The sequence below is a fragment of the Centrocercus urophasianus genome, unplaced genomic scaffold (assembly GCF_019232065.1).
Source record: "Centrocercus urophasianus isolate 14NV4802_14NV808 unplaced genomic scaffold, USGS_Curo_1.0 seq_30, whole genome shotgun sequence".
Classification (NCBI taxonomy): domain Eukaryota; kingdom Metazoa; phylum Chordata; class Aves; order Galliformes; family Phasianidae; genus Centrocercus; species Centrocercus urophasianus.
The window spans coordinates 1,368,475-1,385,559 of NW_024884867.1; the positions used below are offsets into that span (position 1 = coordinate 1,368,475).

At 63.3% G+C, this 17,085-nt stretch overlaps 2 protein-coding genes across 5 annotated transcripts in view; one reads left to right on the forward strand and one right to left on the reverse strand.

Annotated features, from left to right (window-relative positions):
* DTX1 (deltex E3 ubiquitin ligase 1) overlaps nt 1-3,859 on the reverse strand; it is a 5,816-nt gene extending 1,957 nt beyond the window's left edge. The window contains exons 1-2 of the mRNA XM_042829002.1: nt 3,601-3,859; nt 1,061-1,712 (exon numbers count right to left, since the gene is read on the reverse strand). Coding sequence (XP_042684936.1) covers nt 1,061-1,712; nt 3,601-3,859 — 911 coding nt within the window. The remainder of the gene's footprint in view (nt 1-1,060; nt 1,713-3,600) is intronic.
* A 4,354-nt stretch (nt 3,860-8,213) lies between these two features.
* Nucleotides 8,214-16,825, forward strand: EMID1 (EMI domain containing 1). Of its 4 annotated transcripts, none has more exons than XR_006170565.1 (15): nt 8,214-8,329; nt 10,470-10,583; nt 10,666-10,769; nt 12,493-12,579; nt 12,665-12,726; nt 12,811-12,937; nt 13,042-13,149; nt 13,224-13,361; nt 13,472-13,558; nt 13,643-13,695; nt 13,781-13,834; nt 13,950-13,994; nt 14,091-14,149; nt 14,658-14,742; nt 16,529-16,609. XR_006170565.1 is itself a non-coding variant. In XM_042828787.1 (15 exons), exons 1-15 carry the CDS (start codon nt 8,214-8,216, stop codon nt 16,639-16,641), a joined length of 1,338 nt encoding a protein of 445 aa, XP_042684721.1. In that variant the 3' UTR covers nt 16,642-16,825. The 4 variants fall into 4 exon arrangements, 2 of the variants coding, with proteins under 2 accessions (XP_042684721.1, XP_042684722.1); XR_006170564.1 differs by lacking the exon at nt 16,529-16,609 and adding an exon at nt 15,088-15,175; XM_042828787.1 differs by having other exon boundaries at nt 14,091-14,135; nt 16,529-16,825.
* Nucleotides 16,826-17,085: the final 260 nt, after the last annotated feature.

Sequence of the window (17,085 nt, forward strand, 5' to 3'; positions counted from 1 at the left end):
TGGGTGGATGGGTGGGTGGGTGGATAGAGATGGTTGTGGGTGTGTAGACATGGGGAGAGCCCCACATCCCTGTTCACAACCCAGCAGCCACAACACAGACAGCAGATCCCAGCCCCAAGGAAGGGTCCGTTGCGCAGGGACCCTTGCTGCCCCTGCAACAGGGGCCCAGGCCCCAGGCCATGCCACATCCCAGTCTTGCCTCTACTGCCAGTCCCTGCCTGCAGTTCCCAAGGCCACCCTCAGCCACACCAAGGCCATGTAAGGCAGTGGGGCCCTCACCCCTCCAGCCCCCTCCTACCTGTCCATGGGGACGCACAGCACGGGGGCTGCGTGTCGACATGAGGATGGCTTGGCCCAGGACACGGAAGCGAAAGCAGCACATCAACAGAGGAAGGAAACACGCCGAGTGCTTGGTGACCCTGCATGCCCCCCCTCTCCTCAACTCTGTCACCCCTGTCCCCAGCTCTGTCTGGCTGTGCGCTGTGGCTGCGGGCAGTGGGAGGGACGCAGAGGTACATGCCCACACCGTGTGATGCTCCCTGTGCCCCTGCTACCCCTGACCCACAGGTGTTCCTGCAGCACACACCCTGAAGCGGAGGTGACACTGTCAGGATGTCACCACCACCACCCAGTCGTGTCCCGCTGCATCTCCCAGAGCGAGGCCAGATCCTTCCTGCAGGGCAGGATGCCACAACAGCTCCCCATAGGGACCTGCCTGGTAGTACTGGAACAAACGCTCCGGAGCGACCCACCGCATGCTGGACGACAGGGACACAAGTCCCCCAGTGCTGGCACCTCATCTCCTGCAGCCAGCATGGCACGGCGTGGACTGGCACAACCAGGCACGGTGTGGCACGGCATGGAGCTGCACGGCACAGCACAGGAATGCAGCACGGCACAGCATGGCACGGCACGGCTGTGGTGGTGGTGACTCGGTGCCAGCACCGGTGAGGCGACAGCTGCCAAGCAATCTGAGTGCACCTCCATGCCACCTCCCCACCGCCGTGAGCCCACCCCGCGCCACCTCAGCGCCGTCACATGCATCCTCATCCCAGCTTACCCGGGGGGCACCGCGGTGCGGGCGCTACTGCCAGCCCCCCGCTGCGTGCCGGGCCGGTTGAGGTTATTGAGGCCAGGCAGCTGCACGGTGCCGGGCGTGCTCTGGCTGCACCCAAAAGCCCCAGCAGGCACCCTGGGTGCCTCCCCTTTGGCCGTGCCGCCCGCCGATGGCCACAACGTCGCACCGGCAAAGGTGCTGCTCTGCCGCACCGGCACCGTCCCCGTGCCGGCGTACAGCTTGCGGCGCTGCGAGGCCAGGATGGCGTTGGATGCCGCGCGGGTGCTGTTGACCAGCAGGCACTGATGGCACGAGCAGGGCTGCCCCGTGCTGCTGCCCACCGGCCACGACTGCGACTTGGGGATGGAGCCCATGGTCAGAGGGTACGCCAGGTCCATGCGGCGCCGCAGCCGGCGCCGGCGCTGCGTCTGTCGGTTCATCTGCGACATGCTGCTGAAGTAGATGAGGTAGCAGAAGCCCAGGGAGGAGAGGTCCAGCCAGGGGTGCTGCTTCTCGTACGCGTTCTGGATGGTGATGCAGATGTCCATGTCGTAGGGCGTCCACGAGCTGTTGTCGTTCTCCCATTCCCACACGATACCCTTTCCCGGTGCTGAGGAGGGGTCGTAGAAGTTCCTGCGCACCGGGCGCATGGTGCCTGCGGGGACACGGCGCTCAGCACCCAAACACCGCTGCCGTCCCCCAGACAGAGCCCCCCCCCCAGCGGCTCAGCCCCGGCGTCGCGCCCCTCTCCTCAGCCACACGCTGCGCTCCCGTCCCCGGCCGGCTGCACCGCCTGGCCCTATTAACGACTCTAATAAGGGTCATTAATCACCGCCCGGCCCAGCTGCCGCCGCGTGCTGAGGCAGCGCTGCCTGCAGCCCCATGGGGTCCGTGCCCCCGCCGCAGCCCAGCAAGCCCTCACCTGAGTCAGCTGCACGCACACATCCCCATCCTGCTCAAGTCCTGTATCCCACTACCCGCTTGTGTCCACACCCCAAATCCCACTGCTGGCTCACAGCCACGCGCTGCTCTGCTGCCCACTGCTGTCAACATCCCAAATCCCACTGCTGTCTTGTGTCTACATCCCAACTCTCACTGCCGCTCTCATCCCACATCCCACTGCCCAATCTCAGCCGCATCCCACTCACATCCATGTCCTGCACCCGCTGCCCACCCGTCTCTGCACCACACCCCACCTCCCCACATCTCCTTGTACCCAGCCCACCCTCCCCACAGCCCGCTGATACCCATGCCCTGCACCTCCCATCCTGCTCACATCCACATCCTGGCTCCACTGGTGCCAGCATCTCCCCCCAGGTGTGTGCACATCCTGCAGGCACACCTCCTGGCTGCTCAGAACAGGGTCACCTCATTTCTCACACACTCCACCACATCCCAAGCCCACCCCACCATGGCCACACGTTCCCAGAAGCACCCAGCACCATGCAGGCCAAGGAATGGGACGTTTAGGGGCCTTGCAGATGAGCATTTACCAGCAGCGGGTCCTGCACCATCCCCATCCATCCCCCATCCCGAGCGAGTCTCCTGAGGTGCAGCTGGCACACATCACTTTAGTGGGTCATGGTTAATGGGGTCTGGGCTGGGAGGCAGTGTGGGACAGGGCTTGATTTCCCTTGAGGACACCTGTCCTGGTTGTGTGCTGCAGCTCTGCTCTGCTAAGGGTGGCATGTGGCCCCTGCAGACCCCAAAGTGGGGCCACCCAGTTCCCTCTGTCCCAACAGGAAAACAAGAGGAAAGGAAAAAGAAGGGAAAGAGGAGACTTGTGGGGGCTGCATTGGGGTGAGGACAGATAGAAGGGAATAGACTGACAGGTGGGGAAGAGGGTGAGTTGAAAGAGATGGATGGATGATGAACGGAGGAATGGATGGGTGGAGGGATGGATGGATGGATGGATGGATGGATGGATGGACGGACGGACAGACGGATGGATGGATGGATGGATGGATGGATGGATGGATGGATGGATGGACGGATGGACGGATGGATGGATGGATGGAGGGATAGACTGATGAGTTGATTGGTGACTGGTTGGATGGAATGATAAATACACATGGGGATGGACACCTTGATGTATACATGAACAGAATGACAAGGAAGTAAAGATACACTGGGATGGAAGGATGGATGGATGAATGACAATTACTCATTGGGATGGGTGGAATGGTGGGTAATAGAAGTAGAATGACACACAGCAGATATATGCACACTGTGATGGACAGATGGGTGGGTGGATGGAGGGATGGAGGGAGGGATGGAAAGATGGAGGGAGGGACGGAGGGACAAAGGAAGGGAGTAACAAAGGAATAAAGCAATGAAGCAGGGGCACAGGAAGGATACAAAGACACAAAGCCATGCTATGGAATGGCTGACGGATGGGCAGAGGAACAAAAGACTGCAGAAGAAGGAAGAGGAGCGCTGAAGGCCCTCCAACAAAGGCTCACAGAAGGGGCAGACGTACCCAGCCACTCCACCCCCAGTAGACCCCTGGCCAGTCGTGTGCGCACCGAGCCCCCTGCCCTTACCCGTGTCCTGCCGGAACTGGTGCATGGACTGCAGGTCGATGATGTAGGGTGCCAGCTGCACGTCCACCTGGCCCAGCACCACGCTGCCACGGGCATCCTCCTTCAGCACGTTCTCAATGTGGTGGCAGACAGCGGCTGAGTAGGGCCGCCAGCGCCCGTGCTCATTCAGCCACTCCCAGACCACCACACGGGCCAGGTTTTGGGGTGGGAACCCCAAAGTCCCAGAGCCCAAAAGGGCCCCCGTGCCCTGCCGTGCCATGGCTGGGGACAGCAGCTCAGCGCCGTGCCATGGCTGAGGGACAGACGGCTCGGTGGCACCCGCGGGGTGGAACGTCCCTGTCCCCGCTGCAGAGCTCAGCAGGGGTGGGAGGTGGCACCCAGAGCCCCCCAGCACCCGGTTCTGCTCCACCGGGGCCACCAGCAGGGCAGGCTGGGGTGAGCCATCACTTGGCACCGGGAACCGGGCTCTGCATGGGTGGTGTTGAGCTGGAGCTGGAGCTGGAGATGCTGTCCTCCCTGCAGCGCTGGCACATCTCAGTGTCCCCAGGCTCAGCTGGGACAGGACACCCCCAGACACTCCCTCCTCTTCTTTCCCCTTCTGTCCCAGCCGATGTCACCGGTTGCTCCAAGGCTCCCAGGGCGTCACCTGCAAAGCAAGGCCACAGCACCACTCAGTCACAGCCGAGGTGGCTCTGAGTGCTGCCACGCAGTGCTGCATCCCTGCCCTCCCTGGTGGCACCTTGGGGACCGTCCCTTTCGCCCCATGTACCCACAGCCAGACAGCGTGGCAGGCTGCCAGCCTCAGGTGTGACAGCAGGGAAGGGGACAGCAGGGACAAGCAGCGTGGGGGCAATTGTTCTCAAGGCTTGGGGAGGGGGCTTAAAAAACATATAAGCCCCACAGAAGCCGGCTGTGTGCCCGGGAGCCCGCGGCCCTCCTGCTCATCCGGCACTGATTTATGATCTGCACTGCAGGCATCAGGATGGAGTCAGCCTGGGCGGCGTGCCCCGGGCCCCCCGCACACCCTGGGCAGCTCCTTGCCCACCAACACAGCCTCACGGCCCCCTCGCATGGGATGGGGAGGGTTAGGCTGCACGGACAGACAGCAAGCTACAGACAGACAGACGGACACAGAGCCGTGTGCTGGCACTGGGGACACAAACAGCACGGGGACCTGTGCAGACGGATGGACAGACAGACAGACGCACATAGGGCCACACAGCAGCGTGACAACAAACAGTCGTAGACACACAGACACACAGACACACAGACACACAGACGCGCACACACACACACACACACAGGCGTGTGCATCCGTGCACTCATCCGGCACCCCCAGCACCGCAGCAACCAGAGGGGCCCAAACCTCAGGACAAAACCCAGCGCCACCCCCCTCCCCATTCTGCTCCCCCCTTCAGTCCCCCGTCCATCGCACTGCATGCGAAGCCAGGCCCATCCCCCGGTGCCCCCAGCACGCCGTACCCCCGCTGCGCGATATTTCCACTCCACGACAGCCCCCAGCGCGGACCCCCCCGCCGCACGGTGTCCCCCCCCCCTTTCCCCGTCCCCGGCGCACGAAATTCCAGCCACAACATTCCCTCTGCGCGTTACCCCCGGTGCGCGGTGCCCCTCCCGTGTGCGCGGTACCCCCGGTGCCCGCCGCCCCCCTCCGCTTCCCCACCATGGCCGCCGCCGCCCCGCATCGCCCCCGCCCCGCTCCGCTACCTTCGGCGGCCGCAGCCGCAGCGGCCCCGCAGCAACGGCGGCACCGGGAGCGGCGGCGGAGGGCGGCGGGCGCGGGGCCAGGAGGCGGCAGAGCTCCGCCAGCGCCTGGCAGCCACGGGCACGCGGGGACGCGGGGACGCGCGGCGGAGACGCGCGGCGGGGGGGATGCGGGCGCACGCTGAGACCTCGGCCGGGGGCTCCCACGCGAGAGGCGGCCACGCGTGCGCTCCGGTGGTCTCGGGCACGGCATCGCTTCCCTCCCCCTCGAGGATCTCCCGTGGGACCGGCAGAGCGGGGAGAGCCGCGGAGCGCGGCGGTTCTGGTGCCGGTCCTTCGTGGGGTAACGGCGTGGGGATGTGAGGTTGGGATGTGGAGTGGGGTGTGAAAATGGAGCGGGGACGTGGCGTGGGGACGTGATGCTGGGATGAGATTTGGGAACATGGAGATGGGGCGGGACGTGGGGGCACGGAGATGGTGTGTGGGGACGTGGAGATGGGGTACATGGGGTGGTGGAGCTGGGGGCACGGGGTCATGGAGCTGGAACATGGCATGGGGATGTTGAGCTGGGACATGGCATGAGGACACGGAGCTGGGGTGTGACACGGGGATGTGAAGCTGGGGCAGGAACATGGCATGGGGAGACGTGAAGCTGGGGACAGGAACATGGGTGATGTTGAGCTCAGATATGGCATGAGAATTTGGAACCAGGAGATGTGAGCTGGGACAGGAACACGGCAGGGGGACGTAGAGCTGGGCTGTGACATGGGGACGTGGAGCAGCTGAAACAGGGATATGGCAGGGGGACGTGAGGTTGGGACAGGAATGTGGATGGTGTTGTGCTCAGATATGGCATGAGGATGTGGAACAGGACGTGACATGGCAACATGGAGCTGGGATGCAACATGGGGACGTGAAGCTGGGACATGGCATGAGGACATGGAGCTGGGACAGGAACATGGCAGGATGAGATGGAGATGGGACATGTTCGGGGGCATAGAGCAGGAACAGGGGCATGGCAATGGGACCTGAAGCCAGAGCAGGGATCTGGACATGGGACATGGCATGGGGACACAGACGTGAGATGGGACCATGGCATGGGGAGCTAGAGCCAGGTCAGGGAGCAGGACTGCCTGCGGGGGGGGGGGGGCGACATAGGGGGACCATGCTCCACACTACAAAGGGGCCAGGACTCCCTACTGCCTCTAGGAGGACACATCCCCTCTGCACACACACGTACATGCGTGCACACATGCATGTGCAAACGCGTGCACCTACAGCTTCATGCACACACGTGCACGCACACACATGCATACACGTACATGCACAGCCACAGATGCACGCACACATACATGCACACATACATGCACATCCCTGTGCACACACACACACACATGTGCTCACACGCACGCCGCCTGCAGGACCCCCCACCCACCCCCACCCCCCCCAGCAGGGACCACCCGCACACATTTGCTCTTTGCACGCCGCCGGCACGCAGACCACACGCACATTATTTGCAAACAGCAGCCGGAAGCACAAGCAGAGCAGCACAAACACTCGGATGCACGCAGCCCAGGGTAGCACACACACACACACACACGCTGCCACCACCGAGTGCACAGGCACGTGTGCACGTGTGACATCCCGAGCTGCCATCCCTGCTGGATGGATGGGCACAGGGAGCTGTGCGTGGGGACATGGGGACAGGCACAAATGCACACACAAAACAGCAGACATGAAGAAACACGAGCACGTGTGCACATATGTGTATACATACGTGTGTGCACCCCACACTGAGAACCATGAAGCTGTTCCCACCTAGGGACACCCCCATTCACACTGTATGGGGTTGAGGGCCTCCTCCTGCCCCACAGCTGCCCCCACTGCTCCAACACCCCAAAACCACCACTGCCCAACCCATGACAGCCCCTAATCTGTGACACCCCCAATGCATGACATCTCTCCGATCCATGTCCCCCATATCCACAGCTCCCCATCTATGCCCCCATATCCATGTCCTCCCATCCATATCCCTCATATCCATGTCCCCAGTATGCGTCCCCCATACACATGTGCCCCATGCCCCTGCTCCCATATCCGTGTCCCCCAAATCCACGCTCCCATATCCACGTCCCCCGGTCATATCCTCCCACCCATGCCTCCATATCCATGTTTCCATATCTGTGTCTCTCCATAACCATGTCCCGATAGGTGTCCACCCATCCATATCCCCCATATCCATGTCCCCCCCACCCATGCCTCCATATCCCCATATCCTTGTCCTTCCATATCCATGTCCCCCTCCCCATGATCCATGACCCCAGATCCATGCTCCTATATCCACATCCCCTTTATCCATGTCCCCCTCCATATCCCCTCATCCATGTCCCCCATACCCATGCTCCCATATCCATGTTCCCTCATCCATATGTCCCCAATCCATGTCCCCATATCCATGTCCCCATCCTTGTCTCCATATCCATGTCCCCCACATCCACGTTCCCCCTTCTCTATCCCCCATATCCATGCTCCCATACCCATGTCCCCATCCATATTCCCCATATCCATGTCCCCAGTATGTGCCCCCATAACCATGTGCCCCATACCCACGCTCTCATATCCATGGCCCCTTTATCCACGTCCCCCCCAGCCATATCCCCCCACTCCCATTCCCATTCTGCCCCCCGACCCCCCAGGAGCAGCCCCCCCACATCGCTCCCCCTCCGAGGCGGAAGGCAGCGGGGTGTGTGTGCGTGTTGGGGAGGGGTGGGGGGGTCCCTTCCTCCTCCCCCTCCATCCTCCATCCCTTCCCCTTCGCTCCTCCCCGCGCGCGGAGCGCGGCCCCCGGTGCCCCGTCGAGCCGAGCGGAGCCGAGCGGAGCGGAACGGAGCATGGAGGGCCTCTCCCGGGGGGGGCACCGCTGCCCGCCCCTGCCTCTGGCGATGGGGTTGTGCTGCTGCCTGCTGCTGCCGCCCGCTGCCGGCTCCTGGAGCGTGCAGCCCCGCAGGTACCGGCGCCGGGGGGGGAGGGAAGGCACCGGCAGGGCAGCAAGCACGGGGGCCGATGGGGAGATGGGGACACCGGGCTTGGGGCGAAGGGTTACAGGGAATGGGGTGCTGTGGGGAGCGCGGATGGGGAGCACTGTGTGCTGGGGGAGTCTTGGTGCCGGGCACTGGGGCACCGGCACCGGAGGGCAGCGAGCACTGGGTGCTGGTGGTACCGGCAGAAATGGGGATTGGGGATCAGGCACCGGGGGTGCCAGCACCGGGGGGGAGCAGGGAGGAGGAGTGCTATGGGGGTCTGAGTGCCAGACACGGGGATGTAGCACCAGGGGGCTCTGGGCGTCAGGGGGAATGGGCATTGCATGGGACCGGATGCTGGACACCAGGGGGTGCCAACACTGGGGGGATGCAGGAACACTGGGGACGCCGGGGAGGGGCTGCTTGGTTCAGAATGGGGCTCTGGGTTTGCCGGGAATGGAAAGGCTGTGGGGTGCCGGAGGGTCTCCAGGGCTGGCAGGGCTCAGCGAGGCTGGCATCGCTGCTGGGGTGAGCAGCCACCTGGGTGCAAAGGTGCCGTAGCATTCTGGAACAGCTGGGGGTTACTGGGGTCACTGGGGGTCCTCGTGGCTGGGGGCTGCCTGGCCCCATCCCCATGGCTCTGCCTGTGCCCGGGAAGCAGCGGGGACAATGGAACCCAGCGCCTGGCTGCTGGGGGCTGCAGTCCCTGTCTGTCCCTACGGTCCCTGTCCTGCTGGGGGTTGTTTACAGGAAATCTTTGGCGCTGGCGGTGTCTCCAGCACCGGATTGCCGGGACCTCCCGGTTCCGCTCAGCTCGGCACAGTGACGGGCAGAAGCTGCCTCATTTCCCCTTCCCCTCCTGGCCTAGTTCAGGCAGACCCCGTTGCCTGACCCGAGACCCACCCATGGGTCCCACACACCCAGAGAGGGGCACAAAGCTGGGGGAAGGTACCAGGCCCAGAGCAGAGCCCGGGCACGCTCAGTGCACGAATGGCCCCGCAGCGGGTGGGCTGGGTGAGCCGAGGCCGTGCGAGCACCCACACGCCTCACTGCTGGCTCTTGCCCTGAGCTGGGGGGGTTCCCTCATTGCTGGCACCAGCCCCAACTTCCCTGCCAGCCAGAACGGGCTGGGGCACATCCTTATCCCTATGGCACCTCCGGGGTTGGCATCATCCCCAACCCATGCCAGCACTGGGAGCAGGAGACACCCTTGGGAGGCGCAGTGCTGGGGGCAGTCGGGCCCCCCCAGCCATCCCCATCACTCCGCCCGGTGGTGTTTGTCACCCCGGAGGTGTCACCATGCAGTGGTTTTGTCAGAGAGCTCAGTGTGCAGCTGGGATGCTGCCCAGCCACAAAGCCCTGCGCCGCCCCGCTGCGTCCCCCCGGCGCATCCCACACAATTGTTCCCCCCCCGCCACCAGCCGCAGCCACCTCCTTCCCCGCAGGCACAAAAAGCTCCTCTTTCCACCCAAATCGTGGCTGCGCAGGCGAGGAGGATGGCACACATCTCCACGGGGGCTTGGGTCTGCCCTATTGGCCAGCGGGGAGGCTTCAGCTCTCTGCTATTGGGCACTTGTGGAGCTCGGTTCTGTCCTATGGGACATTTGGGGACACCTTGGGATCCCAGCTCTCTCCTTTGGGGCATCTAGAGGGCACTTGGAGGTCCTATCTCCTCCCCATGGGTCACTTGTCAGGCATTGGTGAGTCCCAGGATTCCCCTACAGGGCACTTGGGGGGTTTGGTTCTGTCCTATGAGGCAACTGGGGGTCACTGCGGGACTTGGTTCATTCCTATAGGTCCTATAGGAGGTCCCAGATCTCCCCTACGGGGCACTTGGGAACCAATTTCCCCCGGTGACATGGATGGCACTCATACCACCAGACACAGCCAGTGTGGGGACAACAGGGCCGGTGGTGGGCAGCGGCCATGGTGGAGCCCATGTGGGGACACCATGCTGGGGGACATCCATCTAAAAGCTGGGGTGGCATCTCCACGAGGAGGGGTGAGGACGGGTACCACCCTGGGGACATCAAAGGACAAATCTCCCACCGGGTCCCAGTGTAACACAGGGTGTTCTGGGGATGCAGAGTGGGACCCCCGCGGTGGCACCGGTGGCTTCTCTTGCAGCAATTGGTGCTCCTACACGGTGACGAGGACGGTGACGTGCCTGGTGCAGAATGGCACCTCCCTGCAGCGTGTCTTCCAGGGCTGCCGCTGGCCGCCGGGCTGCGGAGGGGGCAGGTGAGACCCCAGTGGGCACCAGGAGCTGCAGCCATGGGGTGGTGGCACGGGGGTGACATCGGTGCCCAATCTGTGCCAGCAGCTATCGCACCGTCATCCGGCCCGCGTATCGAGTGGCCTACAGGACGCTGACGGCGCTGGAGTGGAAGTGCTGCCCTGGGCACAGTGGGGCCAACTGTGAGGAAGGTGGGAGCAGCGTGGGGTGGAGGGTGGGCTCTGCGTACCCTGGGCACCTCTGTACTCCGTCAGAGAGGGGCAGATGGAGCTATGGGGGGTGGGGGGTGGAGGGACGGATGGATGGATTGATGCGTGGTTGGATGCATGGATGGATGGAGGAACAGATGGAAGAGGGAGGGATGGATGGTGGGAGGGATGAAGGAAGGGATGGATGAAGGAAGGGATGGAGGGAGGGAAGGAGGGAGGGATGGATGGATGGATGGATGGATGGATGGATGGGTGGACAGATTGGTGTTCCTGTAGATGGGTAAGTGAATGGATGGATGGACAGATGGATGGACGAACAGACGGATGGCTGTTCCTCTAGGTGAGTGGATGGATGCTCCTGTGGGTACGTAAGTGGATGGAGTGATGGACAGCTGGCTGAATGGACGGATGGATGGATGAACAGATGGACAGATAGATGTTCCTGCGTGCAGATGGACGGGTTGATGAGTGGGCTGGCAAATAAATGGTTGGGTTTCCAACCATGGATGCAGGAACGGATCAGTGGATAGCTGGTTGGATGTTCCGTGTGGGTGGGCAGCTGGAGAGACGCTCTGCTGGGTGGCTGAGGAGGTGGGCATATGGGTGGACGTTCCTCTGAGCGGGTGGGTGGGCAGATGGATGGTTGGACAGCAGTTTCCATGGACAGATAGACGGAAAAGCAGGCGGGTGGGGTGTCGGTGGGGGATGGATGGATGGACATTCCTGTGGGTGGGTGGATGCGCCCATAAGGGGCTGTCTGTCTGTCTGCCTGCCTGCCTGCCTGTCTGTCTGTCCCTGTGTGCAGCCAGGCAGCTGCGCCTGTGTGCAGTGAATGAATGGGTGCCAGCCTGTGCCACGCATGGCTCTTGGCAGCTGCCAGCCTCTGTTAGCTGGCGGGGGCTACACATTCCCAGCCCACCCCCAGAGTGTGGGGCCAGCTGAGTGGCAGCAGCACAGCAGTGGCAGGGGCTCTTCTCCTCCTCCTCCTCTGTGCGTGCTTCAGCTCTCCCCTCCTCCTCCTCCTCGCCATGCATTGGCTGAGTGCCCCACATCTGGGCCTGCTTAGGGCTGCTCTGGCTGTCCCCAGCAGCCTTGGTGGTGGCTGTGCCAGGGTGTGGTGACAGCGTGGGGGGGCTCAGTGACACAAGATCTGCTCCGGCCCCTTCTGCGTTGGGTCGTGTTCTCACATCCCCTTAGTGGGACCCCGCATTGTAGTCCTCCTGAGCTGGGGATGGAGAGAGCTGGCTTGGGGTGTCGGGGGCTAGGGATGGGGAGCAGGGGGGGCACTGGTTCAGGACCATCACTGGGATTGGGAAGATCTGGCTCGTGGGCATGGGTGGGTTTGGGGGAATCTGGCTCAGGGTTATGGAATAGACTGAGGGCATCTGGAGTGCCATAATGGGTGGGTGGGTGTGGAGGCTCTGGCTCTTGGCCATGGGTGGGATTTGGGGGGTGGGAGGGATTCTGGCAGGCCATCATGGGTTCAAGGGGAATCTGATTCAGGGCTGTGGTGGGTTTGGGGGGGGGGGGGTCTGACCAACAGTCATGAATAGGTTTGGGGCTCACCAGCAGCAAGGATGGGGCAGAAAGCAGCAGAACTGCCTCCATCCCCCTCCCCAATTTGGGGTGAAGCACCACCCTGGTGAGCGAGTTCTCCCACCAGCAGTGATGCTCAGGGGGGTCCTGACACCCTCTCCCCTCACAGAGCCCCACACCTTCCTCGCTCTGCGTGATGCTGCACGCCCCAGCACCGCCCCACGTCGCTCTCCCCTGCGCCCCACAGCTTTCTCAGGTGGGTTCAGCTCCTCGGTGCCCCCCACCCCCAAAAATATCCCGAGGTCCTGGGCGCACCCCAAGCCCTGCACTGTCCCCTGCAGGGTGCCTGAACTGCAGCCACATCGGGGAGCTGTCAGCACGCCTGGCCACCCTCGAGGCACAGGTGACCCCCATCCCCTGCCACCCCTCCATGGACACGGGGACCAGGGGAGGCATCTCACACTCCCCAGCATTGTCTCATCCGCAGGTGGCCCGGCTCTCAGTGGCAGAAGCTCCCACATCCCCAACACCCAAAGGTGACAGCTTGGGTAGGGGTCCTGATACCAGGCAGCTCTGGGGGTCCCCAGCTGCACAGGGGAGCCCAGGGGACAAAGGTAAGGGGGGGTGGCTGTCCCATAGCCCGCAGCAACCAGTGGCATCAGTGGCAGCCCCCAGCGCTGGAGAAAAGATCCCCCCCTGAGGATGCTGCTCCCTGCAGGCAGACCTGGTTCACGGAGACCCCCCGGCCCCTCTGGTCCCAAGGGTGATGCAGGTGGACGGGGACCCTCAGGCATTCCCGGGGTGAAGGGTCCATCGGGACCCCCAGGTAAGGATATGCCCTCTTAGTCTCCCCAGTTTGTTAACCCCCATCAATCTTCACCCCCATCTTCCTCCCTGCAGGTCCCCCAGGTCCCCCCGGTCCCCCTGGCCACGATGGAGCCAGGGGTCTCCCTGGAGAGAAGGGGTCACCCGGCCCCCCCGGCCCCCCTGGGCCTCCTGCTCCTGTGGGGCCAGCTGTACCCTGGCTGACTGACCCAAGTAAGGATGGGGCTGAGGGTTCTGGGGAGTGGAGGTGGGGCTGAGCCCCAGCAAGCAGCTGAACCCTTCCAGAGCTGGGGGGTCATTGCCTACCCTCACCTCTCCTGCAGGGGACCCGCTCCTCTCCAACACCTTCACTGAAGCGGCTGGGGGCATCGTGGGGCCCGCTGGCCCCCCCGGACCCATGGGGCCAATGGGTGAGTTCACCCCCCATCTTCCCCCTCCAAACAGCAGCTCTGAGAGGGCACTGTGCTGAGCTTGTCCCCTCATTCTCCTCGCAGGACCCCCCGGCCCCCCAGGACCCATGGGGCTGCCCGGCCCCCCAGGGCCTGATGTAAGTCCGGGAGCATTTTGGGCTGGGGGGGCATTCCGTGGGGCACACCCCCAGTGCTGATAGCACTGTCACTGTCACTGCACAGGGGAGAGCTGGGGCACCTGGAGCTGCCGGTCCCAGGGGAGACAAAGGCGACAGGGTGAGTGTGATGAGCTGGGGGGCTCAGCCAGCACTGAGCCTTGGGGGCAGGAGCACCCATGGGTGCCTCTACCCCATATGCAGCCCTCAGTGCTGACGTGATCTGCTCCCTCCAGGGCCCCAAGGGAGAGCCAGGCAGCCGTGGGCAGGATGGGGCACAGGTACGTGGGCCTCCCCAGGAATGGGGGCTGTGCTGGGGCGAAGGTGGGCCCCCTGCCCGCCCCCTCTGCCCTGTCCTTCTCCTTTCTGTGTTTCAGGGCGAGCCGGGCCCCAAGGGCGAGCCGGGCGACAAGGGCACATGGGTGAGTGATGGGAGGTATGGGGACAGGGGTGGCATGCAGGTACCCGAATGCTCCTATGTCATGTCACTGTGACCCCGACGGCAGCATGGGGGTCCCAAGCTGTGAGCAATGCTCATCGTGTGCCTGGGGTCCCAGGGATGGGACGGGGGTCCCTAAGTATACAAGTGCATGTCTTGTCCTCGGGACCCCAAGAACAGCATGAGGGTCCCCGAATGTGCACAGCACTCACCTGGTGCCCCTGGCATCCCCATAATATTATGGGGGTCCCCAGCTGCACCTTGTCCCTGAGACCTCAGGGGTGGCATGGGGGTCTCCAAATGTGCCCAGTGCTTGTCTCTGGGTGGCTCGGTTGTGGGGGTCCTCAGTTGTGCTTGTTCCCCCACTCCATGGTGTGGCCAGCACCCCCCCTACCCGCTGCCCCCCACATTCCTGGGGTTTTGCATGCAGTACTGGGGCACAGAGCATGGCGGTGGGGCTGGGGGTGCCCCTGGCTCCCCCCCGACTCCTCTCTTCCCTCCTCAGGGGGAGGGTTTACACCAGCTCCGCGAGGCTTTGAAGATTTTAGCAGAGAGGGTTTTAATCTTGGAAACAATGATTGGGCTCTATGGTGAGTAGGGGGAGCGCAGGAGCCAGCCGTGGGGGGGCACAGGGGTCCCTCCATCCATGATGAGGCTCCATTATGGGGAGCAGCAGGTGCCCCCCTCCCTCAGCCCCATGGGGACATTTGTGTCCCCCCACCCCATGCCAGGGGTGGCACTCCCCTGCGAGTCCCACTTCCCTGGACCCATGGGGACAGGAGAGTCCCTCGCATCCCCCTGGGACCACGGGAGCCCCCTGCACCCATTTGGGAGACCTGGCACCCCCAACGCTTGCACCGCACCCCCGGCCCGGCTGCGCCCGCGCTGTGCCTTGGGGCAACCACGCTCTGCTCTGCTCTCTCACTCTCCACCAGGCCAGTAGCTTCCAAGCCCTGCTGCGGCAGCAGGCCCGCCTGGAGGTCCTGGCTAGAAGGGTCACCCTCCTGGAAGCCATCATCTGGCCAGGTAACCGCATCGCCGCTTGCTCCCCTCCGCGTCAGCCAGGCACAATGTCCCCCCAGCAGCGGGCCTGGAGCAAGGGGAGGGACCGAGAGGGACCCCAGAGTCACCCTTAGGAGAGAGGGAGATCATGAAGCAAGGAGAGCCTGTTGGGCTGAGGAGATGTCCAAGGATCATGGAGGGCCATGGAGATGTTCATGGACCAAGAGAGATGGTAGAGAACCTCTATTGCACCAAGGGGACCCTCCCGGGTTGAGGGAGGCCTTGGAGATGTCCAAGGACCGAGGGGTTGCTCCAAGGATTGAGGGACCCCCAAGGAACAAGGGAGACCATGGAGCAACTCTTTGACCAAGGGATGCCATGGAGACCCTCTTGGACCAAGGGAGACCTTGGAGATCCTCAAGGATCAAAGGGGAACTTGGAGCTCCTCTTGGGTCAAAGGGAGACTCTAGAGTCCCTCTTGGACCAAGGAAGACCATGAAGAGCCTCCTGAGTTGAGAGAGGCCCTGGAGATCCCCCAGGGATCAAGGTTATTCTCCAAGGGTTGAGGGAGGCACTGGAGCTCCTCTTGGTGCAAGAGATCCACCTGGTGTCCGTATCAAACCAAGGGAGTCCCTGGAGGCTCTCTTGGGAGAGGGACACAGCATGGCTCCATGGTCCAAGGGACACCTGGGAGCTCCCGGGTCATGGTCATGCAGACCATGGAGCTCCCAGGAACATCCTGAAGCCGAAGGGAGACCCTGGAGGAGCCCCAGCCCCCCCTCGCACTGTGGCTGACTCCATAGCCAGCTGCCCCCTCCCCCTCCCGCTGTCTCCCCTTTCCAGCTGCGCTTTGCTGCAGGGGTTCTGTCCCCATCCCCGCGTGCCAGCCGGGGGTGCCAGGAGGGGCTCCTCATCCTTTGGGGCATGGGGATCGTGCTGGGGTGGTGGTGCTGAGGGGACACTGTGAGGGGATCTGGGGGCACACCCAGGGCCAGCTGTCCCCTTCTGCCCCCACACAGTGGGAGGTGTCCATGTAGTTGGTTGTACTTGGGGACAGCTTGGGACAGCCACAATGGGAGAAACTTGTCCAAAGAACCTTTGTGGGGGGCCTCATGGTGATGGGGACAAGGTGTGCAGGGACCTTGTGGTGACAGGGATGTCCCAGTGTCAGGACACTTCATGGGGGTGAAGGGTGAAGGTGGTCTGGGGACCCCACAGAGGTCAGCACCCCCTGGGGGCACAGGGATCCTTGGGGACACCCGTGGGACCTGATGGCCTGGGGATCCCACGGTGATACAGGGGTCCCTGAAGACCACTTGAGGCTATGGCACCCCACACCCCATGGCCTCAGAGCTCTCTCCTTTCCTCCCACAGAACCAGAGCCTGGCTCAGGCAGTGGCCCTGGGGGCCCACCAGCACCCAGCACCCCCCGTGCCAAGCGTGGCCGCTCGCCCCCCACTCACCAGGCTCTCCCTGGCCAGCCCTAAGAGTGCAGCCCTGCTGTGTCCCCGCTGTGTACATGGAGGTCCTGGTGCTACCCGGTGGCATTGCACCGGTCGGACCCCCCCAGCTTTGGCCCTGCTGCTCTACACCCCAGTTTTGGGGGGTACGGCCACCCCAATGCTTGGGGGGCTGCATCCTGCACGCTGTCCTGGCACTACCTGGGCATTAAAGGTGTCCCCAGAGCTGTGTGTCATTGTTGGTATGAGTGGGGACACGGGTGGGTGGCACTGGGGGGGTGGGAAGGGGGAGGACCCATGCTATTCCATAACACCTATGGGACACTGGATACCCACAGCACCCCATGACACTCCTGGGACAACCAATAGCGACCCACACCTATGGGACACCCACCCACAACATGCCACCAGTGGGATACCCACGCAGTGCCACGTCACCACTGGGACCCCCACTTGCAGCAGGACCCGGAG

Bases quoted from the DNA above. Each gene is read 5' to 3' on its own strand.
- EMID1 (XM_042828787.1), top strand. From the start codon at position 8,214: ATGGAGGGCCTCTCCCGGGGGGGGCACCGCTGCCCGCCCCTGCCTCTG. The intron at 12,938-13,041 runs GTAAGGGGGGGT...TGCTCCCTGCAG, and splicing joins GGGGAGCCCAGGGGACAAAG to GCAGACCTGGTTCACGGAGA. The intron at 14,743-16,528 runs GTGAGTAGGGGG...TTCCTCCCACAG, and splicing joins AACAATGATTGGGCTCTATG to AACCAGAGCCTGGCTCAGGC.